This window comes from Oncorhynchus nerka, linkage group LG13, assembly GCF_034236695.1.
Source record: "Oncorhynchus nerka isolate Pitt River linkage group LG13, Oner_Uvic_2.0, whole genome shotgun sequence".
NCBI classification, from domain to species: Eukaryota; Metazoa; Chordata; class Actinopteri; order Salmoniformes; family Salmonidae; genus Oncorhynchus; species Oncorhynchus nerka.
In genome coordinates this window covers 88,108,633-88,119,599 of record NC_088408.1, presented here as the reverse complement: position 1 = coordinate 88,119,599, position 10,967 = coordinate 88,108,633, and the positions used below count along the sequence as shown (strand labels likewise).

The 10,967-nt window shown below is 46.4% G+C and overlaps 1 protein-coding gene across 2 annotated transcripts in view; it reads left to right on the top strand.

The window, feature by feature from the left end:
• LOC115140705 (ATP-binding cassette sub-family A member 2-like) overlaps nucleotides 1-10,967 on the top strand; it is a 157,166-nt gene that overhangs the window by 76,701 nt on the left and 69,498 nt on the right. For both annotated transcript variants that reach the window (XM_065026805.1, XM_065026804.1), the window contains exons 3-14: nucleotides 859-970; nucleotides 1,484-1,653; nucleotides 2,464-2,585; nucleotides 3,097-3,210; nucleotides 3,303-3,479; nucleotides 3,820-4,041; nucleotides 5,521-5,894; nucleotides 6,268-6,427; nucleotides 9,026-9,154; nucleotides 9,334-9,501; nucleotides 10,072-10,168; nucleotides 10,638-10,811. In XM_065026805.1, the coding sequence (XP_064882877.1) occupies nucleotides 859-970; nucleotides 1,484-1,653; nucleotides 2,464-2,585; nucleotides 3,097-3,210; nucleotides 3,303-3,479; nucleotides 3,820-4,041; nucleotides 5,521-5,894; nucleotides 6,268-6,427; nucleotides 9,026-9,154; nucleotides 9,334-9,501; nucleotides 10,072-10,168; nucleotides 10,638-10,811 (2,019 nt within the window). The remainder of the gene's footprint in view (nucleotides 1-858; nucleotides 971-1,483; nucleotides 1,654-2,463; nucleotides 2,586-3,096; nucleotides 3,211-3,302; nucleotides 3,480-3,819; nucleotides 4,042-5,520; nucleotides 5,895-6,267; nucleotides 6,428-9,025; nucleotides 9,155-9,333; nucleotides 9,502-10,071; nucleotides 10,169-10,637; nucleotides 10,812-10,967) is intronic.

Genomic DNA, 10,967 nt, shown 5'->3' with positions numbered 1-10,967 from the left:
TCCTCTCTCTCCCTCTCCTCTCTTCTCTCTCCTCTCTTCCCTCTCCTCTCTTCCCTTCCCTCTCCTCTCTTCCCTCTCCTCTCTTCTCTCTCTCCTCTTTCCCTCTCCTCTCTTCCCTCTCCTCTCTTCCCTCTCCTCTCTTCCCTCTCCTCTCTTCTCTCTCCTCTCTTCCCTCTCCTCTCTTCCCTCTCCTCTCTTCTCTCTCCTCTCTTCCCTCTCCTCTCTTCTCTCTCCTCTCTTCCTCTCCTCTCTTCCCTCTCCTCTCTTCTCTCTCCTCTTCTCTCTCTCTCCTCTCTTCCCTCTCCTCTCTTCCCTCTCCTCTCTTCCCCCTCTCTCCTCTCTTCTCTCTCCTCTCTTCCCTCTCCTCTCTTCCCTCTCCTCTCTTCCCTCTCCTCTCTCTCTCTCCTCTCTTCCCTCTCCTCTCTTCCGCGATTTTCCTGTGAATACTATCCCTTTGACCCATATATCTATACCTCGCTTTCTCTCCCCTCCCTCTCTATCTCTCTCCTCTCTTCTCTCTCCTCTCTTCTCTCTCCTCTCTTCCCTCTCCTCTCTTCCCTCTCCTCTCTTCCCTCTCCTCTCTTCTCTCTCCTCTCTTCCCTCTCCTCTCTTCCCTCTCCTCTCTTCCCTCTCCTCTCTTCCCTCTCCTCTCTTCCCTCTCCTCTCTTCTCTCTCCTCTCTTCCCTCTCCTCTCTTCCGCGATTTTCCTGTGAATACTATCCCTTTGACCCATATATCTATACCTCGCTTTCTCTCCCCTCCCTCTCTATCTCTCTCTACCCCTCTCTATCTCTGATCTCCCTACCTACCCTCTGTCCCTTTTCCTGTCCCTCCCTGGTGTCCGTCCTGTCTGTCCAGCCTTCTACAGCGCAGCACCCCTCACCTCAGCAGGCATCATCCCCATCATGCAGTCTCTGTGTCCCGACGGCCAGAGGGACGAGTTTGGCTTCCTGCAGTACAAGAACTCCACGTGAGTCACATAGTCAGTCAGTCCTAGCTGTCCTCCCTCTCCCCCTCTCTCTCACACACTCTGTCTGTCTGTCTGTCTGTCTGTCTGTCTGTCTGTCTGTCTGTCTGTCTGTCTGTCTGTCTGTCTGTCTGTCTGTCTGTCTGTCTGTCTGTCTGTCTGGCTGTCTCTCAATTCAATCTCTCTCTGTCTCTCTGTCTCTCTCTCTCTCTCTCTCTCTCTCTCTCCTCTGTACTACAGACACCCTTTATTTAGTTTAATGTCACATACCACTGATGGACTAATGGTGTTAATGTCTACAATACTTACAGTAATCTGTAATTATATGCATTTAATAATTGAATCTCTCTCTGTTGATGTGTGGGCCCTCCTAATGGGAGAGGGCTGCCATTGTGTCTTTGACCTATACCCTACACCTCTCTCTCTCTCTCTCGCTTTGTCCCTTCCTTCCACTCGCTCGACTCTCTCTCTCCCCCCTACTGCCCCTCCCTCTCCCCCTTCTCCCCCCTGCCCCAGTGTGACCCAGTTGTTGGAGCGGATCAGTGATGTGGTGTTACAGAACCACCTGCTCACAGCAGACAGGCCAGGACTGGGCCAGGAGCTGGAGTCCCTGCAACAACACCTGGAGAGACTCAGCACGCCCACAGGGCCCTCCCCGCTGGACAACGGCTTCAACACCAGCCAAGGTATGTGTGTCAGTTTGTGTCAGACCCAGTTTAGCGGAGTCATAACATTTTGAACCTTAATAGATGTGAAGGTGGATGTTTTTCAATACAACATATGATGGTTCAACGTCAGTGGAGGCTGGTGACGTGAGGAGGAACGGAGACTAATGGTATACGTAGGTGTTGGCCGACACAGACGGCAATGCTTGTTTGAAAAATCATCTAAAACAAATGATAGTAACCCCAACATTTTTATTAAGGAATGGGACAAGGCCAGTTTGTCTAAGGGAATGGTGGTGTGCAGGACAGGCTCATCATACCAGCATTGGTCAACCTTGCTCCACTGATCCCTGATCTACTCATTGAGCAGACTTCTATTCCAGCCCAGAAATAGCACACTTGATTATCAGGTGTGTTATTACTGGGCTGAAACAGAACCCTGCACACCCAACAGACCTCTAGCAGGGTTGACCAGCTCCAGTTGGAAAAGGTTTATACAATTTGTGACGTTTAACTTTAATTTTGTATACAACATGTGTTAATAATATAGGTACAATAATATAGGTACACATACTCAGTTGAGTTAGCCTACAACGTGACCTAGCTAGCTAGCGAACTTCTGCGTGAAACATTGCACATTTAAACAACGGGAACATTCATCAGTGTGTTGTGGGTATGTTATCTTTATTTAATGAGATTATTTTTATACCCAGTAGCTGCAAGTTATTGAATGAGTTATACACTGTTTTTGATAGAGTGCTGTGTCATCTCTACTGGAGAAGCAGTTCAGTATATTCTCTGTGCTTGTGCTGAATGATTCTACCCCTGCAGGGTTCACCGTGGCCAGTATGTTGAAGAACCAGTCTGTGTTCCGTCAGTTTCTGGTCAGGAATCTGTCTCTCCCCAATAACACGGCCAGCCTTCTGCTCTCCACTCCTGTCAACCTCAAAGAGGTCTGTGCTCCTGTCACACGCATGCAGGCACACAAGCAGATACACACAGATTCACACACACACACACACACACACACATACATACACACACACACACACACACACACACACACACACACACACACACACACACACACACACACACACACACACACACACACACACACACACACACACACACACACACACACACACACACGTACCTCCCCAGCCCCCATCAAACCCTGGGGAGTGTTTTATTATAGAGTAATGATGTTTTTTTTGTTGAGCATTTAAATTCCAATGTTGTCACATGACTGATGAACAATTAAGTAACAAACGATGTCAGTGTAGACTGCCAAACCTGAATCTTTCCTCTTGGTTATTTTTCAATTTAGATAACACATCTTTGACATCTAAACTAGAACACCGATCGTCAAAATTTCAGATTTGGCAAAGACCTGTGTGTGTGTGTGTGTGTGCATCCTGTTCTCTGAATGTATGTGTCCTCTCTCCCCCTGCTGAACTGTAGGTCTTCAACATGATATTTGGCCTGTACCCCAGAGCTGGAGGGGGGAGTAGTCATGCTTCAGGTGGGGCAAAAGAGACCGCACAAACCCCTGCAGAGAAGAGCCTTCAACTGGAAGTAGGATGCTAATTGGAAATATTACATTGAATGTAATTGATCTGAGTGGGTGTATTAGTTCTGCAGTAATCCCTGTACTATCCTCCCTTCAGGAGAAGCTTCTGGGAGCCATGCATAGTCTGGACGGAGGACTGATCCACAAAGCTTTACGAGACCCAACCAAAGCAGCCCATCGGCAGGGCCTACTCAAACTGATGTCTCAGGCATTAGGCCTAGCAGAAGGAGAGGCAGGCCAGAGATACGATCCCCAGGGACTGAAGGAGATGGAGGTACACTACCTTATATATCCTATATATGAATCATCCTCCTTTTCTTTCCTCCTTCCTCCTGTCTTTTTTTATATTGAATCACTGACCTTTATTGTACAGGAATACCATTGAAATAATTTATACTATATAATGTATGATGATGATGATGAGGTTGATGAGGAGGATGATGATGATGATGATGAGGTTGATGAGGATGATGGTGATGATGATGATGATGATGATGATGATGATGATGATGAGGTTGATGAGGATGATGGTGATCACAATGATGATGATGATGATGATGATGATGAAATGTATATGCTGTTGATTGTAAAAATATTAAAAATCCCCCTCGAAGGGTGTTCTCCTGACTGGTGCCATGTTGGAAATGCTTACTTGTGGGGAGGATGGGACTGGTGAGCTGAGCAAGATCCTATTGGTTCCTGAGAAGCAGCAGTCCCTGCTCCAGGCCTATCGCAGCACAGTGTGTGGTGGCGGGGAGGGACAGAGGACTGAGCGCTTTGGAGAGATGAGCCAGGAGCTGAGAGACCAGATAGACACACAGAGCCTCGTTGACAAGGTACAGTACTGAGAGACCAGATAGACACACAGAGCCTCGTTGACAAGGTACAGTACTGAGAGACCAGATAGACACGCAGAGCCTCGTTGACAAGGTACAGTACTGAGAGACCAGATAGACACGCAGAGCCTCGTTGACAAGGTACAGTACTGAGAGACCAGATAGACACGCAGAGCCTCGTTGACAAGGTACAGTACTGAGAGACCAGATAGACACACAGAGCCTCATTGACAAGGTACAGTACTGAGAGACCAGATAGACACGCAGAGCCTCGTTGACAAGGTACAGTACTGAGAGACCAGATAGACACACAGAGCCTCGTTGACAAGGTACAGTACTGAGAGACCAGATAGACACACAGAGCCTCGTTGACAAGGTACAGTACTGAGAGACCAGATAGACACACAGAGCCTCGTTGACAAGGTACAGTACTGAGAGACCAGATAGACACACAGAGCCTCATTGACAAGGTACAGTACTGAGAGACCAGATAGACACACAGAGCCTCATTGACAAGGTACAGTACTGAGACACCAGATAGACACACAGAGCCTCGTTGACAAGGTACAGTACTGAGAGACCAGATAGACACACAGAGCCTCGTTGACAAGGTACAGTACTGAGAGACCAGATAGACACGCAGAGCCTCGTTGACAAGGTACAGTACTGAGAGACCAGATAGAGCCTCATTGACAAGGTACAGTACTGAGAGACCAGATAGACACACAGAGCCTCGTTGACAAGGTACAGTACTGAGAGACCAGATAGACACACAGAGCCTCGTTGACAAGGTACAGTACTGAGAGACCAGATAGACACACAGAGCCTCGTTGACAAGGTACAGTACTGAGAGACCAGATAGACACACAGAGCCTCATTGACAAGGACTGACAGTACTGAGAGACAATGGCTTCGTCCCAAATTTCACCCTATTCCCTATTCAGTGCCCTACTTTTGAACTGAGCCCTATGGTTCCTGGTCAAAAGAAGTGCACTGAATAGAGAATAGGGTGCACACTCAAAGGCTGCTTTGAACTGGGAATCACCATGGTGAGCAGGGCCGGACTACCGCATTTGGCACCGACTTCCATGCCCTTCTGGGGACCTCCGGGGACCTCCGGCACATTTTGCCATGGTGCAGAGAGAAAAATGTGCAGTATTATAACGCTATTCTACACATTTTGCCATGAGGCTGGGAGAAGATCGGGGGCCCCGTGGCACCTGCTCTGCATGCCCGTTCAGTAATCCGACCCTGATGGCGAAGTGCTTTTCACTCATCAAAAACAAATAAATACTGTAAACACTGTGGAGTGTGGAATGGCAGACAGTCCATGACTCAGTATATCTATGTACTCTACAGCACTCATTCTCCTCTCTTCCTTTGATTCTTCTCTTCTTTCACACTCCCTCTCTCTCTCTCTCTCTCTCTCTCTCTCTCTCTCTCTCTCTCTCTCACTCCCTTTCTTGCTCTCCCCACCAGCTGCGTCTGGAGAAGGTCAACTTCTCGGCTCCTCTGTCCCAGTCCCACCTGGGTGCTCTGCTGAAAGACCTGGCTGACGTGGAGAGGCTCTTCAGGGACGTGGACCTGCTGTCAGGCCTGGCTCGCCTGCTCCCTAAGGGGGCCTGTGCTGGGGGTCATACGGCCCCTGGGGCCCCCGCCAACACCACCACCTCCTGGGCCCGCAACGCCACTACCTGGGGGCCCAACACCACTGAGACCCCTGGGGAGGAGGGAGGAGAGGAGGAGGGTGGAGGACGAGAGAAAGAGAAAGGGAAAGAGAATCCTCATTCACAGTTTTCTGCTTTTGTACAGCTGTGGGCAGGGCTGCAGCCTATTCTGTGTGGGAACGATAGGTGTGTGTCTTCGTAATGGGATCATTCCTGTGCTGTTGTTCTTTGACTTGAGATCAACCTGAGTGCCAGTTGAGATCAACCTGAGTGCCAGTCTGTTTGTTCTATCATGCCAATCCCCTGTCACTTACTGTCATGACAGCAATGGAATGGCTGGAGCACAAACAGATCCGGGACCAGGCTAGAGATCTACAGGGTATGCAGGCTTTTGTTCCAGCCGTATAAGAACACCCCAGTTCAACTAAACAAGAACGTAATGTTTGGAATTGATGAGGTGTGTTAGAGCTGGGCTGGCACCAGGGTAGGGAAACCCTGTGCTCTATACCCATGTTGTAAAGGCTAAAGTTGTTGATTTCTGTCTTCTGTCTATCTCCAGGATCATTGAGCCTGAAGCGTTGAAGCAGGGGAATATGAGCTCTCTGGGTTTCACCAGTAAAGAGCAGCGCAATCTGGGTTTACTCGTGCATCTGATGACTACAAATCCCAAGATCCTCTACTCTCCCGTTGGCTCACAGGTGGACAAAGTCATTCAGAAGGCAAGTACATGATCATGTTCTTTCAGACTCTGTCATCTGTATCATTATAATGCATATGCACAGTCCAGTCAAAAGTTTGGACACAACTACTCATTCAAGGGTTTTACTTTATTTTTACTATTTCCTACATTGTAGAATAATAGTGAAGACATCAGAACTATGAAATAACACACATGGAATCATGTAATAACCAAAAAAGTGTTAAACAAATCAGAATATATGTGATATTTGAGATTTTTTCAAAGTAGTCACCCTGTGCCTTGATGACAGCTTTGCACACTCTTGTCATTCTCTCAACCAGCTTCACCTGGAATGCTTTCCATCAGTCTTGAAGGAGTTCCCACATATACTGAGCACTTTCCTTCACTCAGCTGTCCAACTCATCCCAAACCATCTCAATTGGGTTGAGGTCAGGTGATTGTGGATGCCAGGCTATCTGATGCAGCACTCCATAACTCTCCTTCTTGGTCAAATAGCCCTTACACAGCCTGGAAGTGTGTGGGGTCAATGTCCTGTTGAAAAACAAATGACAGTCCCACTAAGCGCAAACCAGATTGCTGCAGAATGTTGTAGTAGCCATGCTGGTTATGTGTGCCTTGAATTCTAAATAAAACATTTTTTAAATAATTTTTTATTTTACCTTTATTTTACTAGGCAAGTCAGTTAAGAACAAATTCTTATTTTCAATGACGGCCTAGGAACAGTGGGTTAACTGCCTGTTCAGGGGCAGAACGACAGCAAAGCACCCCCACACCATCACACTTCCTCCTCCATGCTTCACGGTGGGAACCACACATGCAGAGATCATCAATTCACCTACCCTCCGTCTCACAAAGACACAGTGGTTAGAACCAAAAATCTCAAATTTGGAGTCCAAAGGACAGATTTCCACTGGTCTAATATCCATTGCTTGTGTTTCTTGGCCCAAGCAAGTCTCTTTTTCTTATTGGTGTCCTTTAGTGGTGGAGTTTTTGCAGCAATTCGACCATGAAGGCCTGATTCACGCAGTCTCCTCTGAACAGTTGATGTTGAGATGTGTCTGTTACTTGATCTCTGTGAAGCATTTATTTGGGCAGCAATTTCTGAGGCGAAATAACTCTAATGAACTTTTCCTCTGCAGCAGAGGTAACTCTGGGTCTTCCTTTCCTGTGGCGGTCCTCATGAGAGCCAGTTTCATCATAGCGCTTGATGTTTTTTGCGACTGCACTTGAAGAAACTTCTTGAAGTTCTTGAAATGTTCCGCATTGACTGACCTTCATGTCTTAAAGTAATGATGGACTGTCGTTTCGCTTAGCTTATTTGAGCTGTTCTTGCTATAATATGGACTTGGTATTTTACCAAATAGGGCTATCTTCTGTATACCTTGTCACAACACAACCGATTGGCTCAAACGCATTAAGAAGGAAAACAATTCCACAAATTAACTTTTAAGAAGGCACAGCTGTTAATTTAAATGCATTCCAGGTGACTTATGAAGCTGGTTGAGAGAATGCCAAGAGTGTGCAAAGCTGTCATCAATGCAAAGGGTGGCTACTTTTAATACTTTTTTTTGTTTCCATGTGTGTTTTTTCATAGTTTTGATGTCTTCACTATTATTCCACAATATAGAAAATAGTAAAAAATAAAATTAGTAAAAATTAGTAGGTGTGTCCAAACGTTTGACTGATACTGTATGTATACAGTGACTGGTGCCTTCTATGCTGTGTCCTCTGCGATAGAGTTGTTCCGATGTCATTTTTGCATTGCTGGGTTAAACATTATCAGGATATACAGCTATATATTGTCTATTTTAATTTCATAAAGAATATATGAAAATGACTATGAAATGCATATGTAGCCAGATGGAAATCAGGTGTTTGGTGTATTTGATACCAATCCACTAATTCCACTCCAGCCATTACCACAAGCCCGTCCTCCCTAATTTAGGTTCCACCAACCTCCTGGGATTGAGACTCATATTAAGAAGAAAAGGGAACGTGGTCTTTAGTGGGAACCCCAAAGTCATTTATCAGACACTTTTAGACTCTCAGCATATTGAGAACATGTTGTGAATTCATTAGGAACCCCATGGTCATTTGTTTCCCAGCCTAAACACATTAACCATTCAACTGCATGTTCTGTATATTGGTTTAGAGCACGATGTGTAGGAAGTCAATGAGCTGCTAGATTAATCATGCTCCTCCTCAGTCCCCGGAGGTCTCGCTATACCACAACATATGCACAACTGGCCATTGATTCTGTTTCTCTGTACATCCCACTAGTTACCACAGGCTTGTTATTGGCAGAGAGTTGATTTCTTATCTTAGCAAGTGGACTGGAGGATGGAGGCTGAGAAATGATTAAAACTAGAGAGGGAGGGAGAGGGGCAGGGAGTGGAGATAGTGGCCACAGAAAGGACTCAACAGAAAAGTAACAACGGTTGAAAGGATGTGGATAGAGTAACGGGATACAGTGATGGGACTGGGATAGCTCTGGTCCAGGGTGTTAGCTGAGAAAACCTGGTTCCAGCAAGCCACACGTAACACCTTGGACCAGAGCTAGGACTTGCACAGCTTCTGTGTTGATGGTGACATGTGCTATTGCTTGCTGTCTGTGTAGGCAAATGAGACATTTGCGTTTGTGGGGAACGTGACTCACTACGCCAGGGTGTGGCTCAACATCTCTGCCCAGCTCAGGACCTACCTAGAGGAGGGCAAGCTGCACCACCAGCTGGCCTGGCTGCAGCTGGTAACACACAGTAATAACTTAATAAGATAACGCATACACATAATACTAAATATTTATTGTCCCCCACACAGTACATTTATACAGTCCTTATCTTGCCTGATAAGCCCATACGTAAACATACTGTAACATAAACATAAACATAAACACAAACACAACTTCTGATGTCCTCCTCTTCTTAGTTGACCTCTAACTTGCGTGGTCACCCGGAGCTGCTGAATGGGACGGACAGTGACCTGTTGCGTGGACTGCTGGATGGCAACTACACCCTGTCCAACACCTCCACCCTGCTGGAACAGCTGGACACCATTGACAACGCAGCCTGCGGCTGGACACACTTCATGTCCAAGGTCAGTGTTCAGGAGATGAGCCGTTGGTTGTGTCCCAAATGCCACCCTATTTCCTAAAAAATGCACTACTTTTGGTCAGAGCCAAGAGGGATCTGGCCTAAAGTAGTGCACTACCGTACAGTATATAAGCAAATAGGATGGCATTTCAGGCACAGCCTGTATGTAGGCAGGAGGTACCATAAACATGGGTGGTCTGATTCAGACTGACACAGGATGAGCGATAGAACTTGAGTACATTGATCCAGTCCCACAGACAGCGGGCGTACAGTAATATGAGCATTGAGAATCAGTACCACACAGCACGCAAAGCTCCATTCAATGCTCAGTCCCAGGAGACATCCCAAATGGCACCCTGACTTTTAACCAGAGTCCATAGGGCAAGGACTAGTGTTACCAGTGTTAGAGATATAGACGGTTCCTGTGCTCTTGGCAGTTGGCACTGTGGCAGACCTGGGATCCAACCTCTCCAACCTGTGTGTGTATTTCAGAAGGGTTGGGAACAAGGCAAGAGATTCATTTTCCTTTGACTGCAAGGACAATAGATCAATAGATGTACTTCTCTTGTTCCAGGTCAGTGTGGATATCTTCAAGGGTTTCCCTGATGAAGACAGCATCGTCAACTATACCCTGAACCAAGCCTACCACGATAACATCTCAGTATTTGCCAGTGAGTACTGTACAGTAATACTGAATAGGAGAGACGACTCTATTTCGTCATAAGTTATGAAAACGTAATTGTCCATTACATTTTACAAAAGGGAAATGTGTCTTTGGCACTCTGGCTTAACAGTGAAAACAGATAATAGATAATGGTCAGGCGCAGGGGTCAGATGGGTGTTACTGAAAGGGCAGCAGCTGTGGCATGCATATAGCCTCCAGTATGAAAATAAATGTCATATTATGAGGAAGTAATGAGAAATATATACTGTAGCTATATCACTGTAATAGAATGTCCCCCTCCCTCTCTTCTAGGTGTGACATTATGAGGAAGTAATGTGAAATATATACTGTAGCTATATTACTGTAATAGAATGTCCCCCTCCCTCTCTTCTAGGTGTGACATTATGAGGACGTAATGTGAAATATATACTGTAGCTATATCACTGTAATAGAATGTCCCCCTCCCTCTCTTCCAGGTGTGATATTCCAGACCAACAGAGATGGCTCCCTGCCTCCTCATGTCCTCTATAAGATCAGACAGAACTCCAGCTTCACAGAGAAAACCAACGAGATCCGCCGGGCCTACTGGCGCCCGGGGCCCAACACAGGGGGAAAGTTCTACTTTCTCTATGGCTTTGTGTGGATCCAGGGTACGTGTCCAGAATCCTCCATCTTGACTACTGAAGGGTAAATGTAGACTGAAATGTTGCCAGGATGTTTCTGCTTTAGATGAATTTTGCCAACTTTAGCCAACACTAGACAACACTAGACAATTCTAGACAACTTCAGACAACTCTAGACAACAC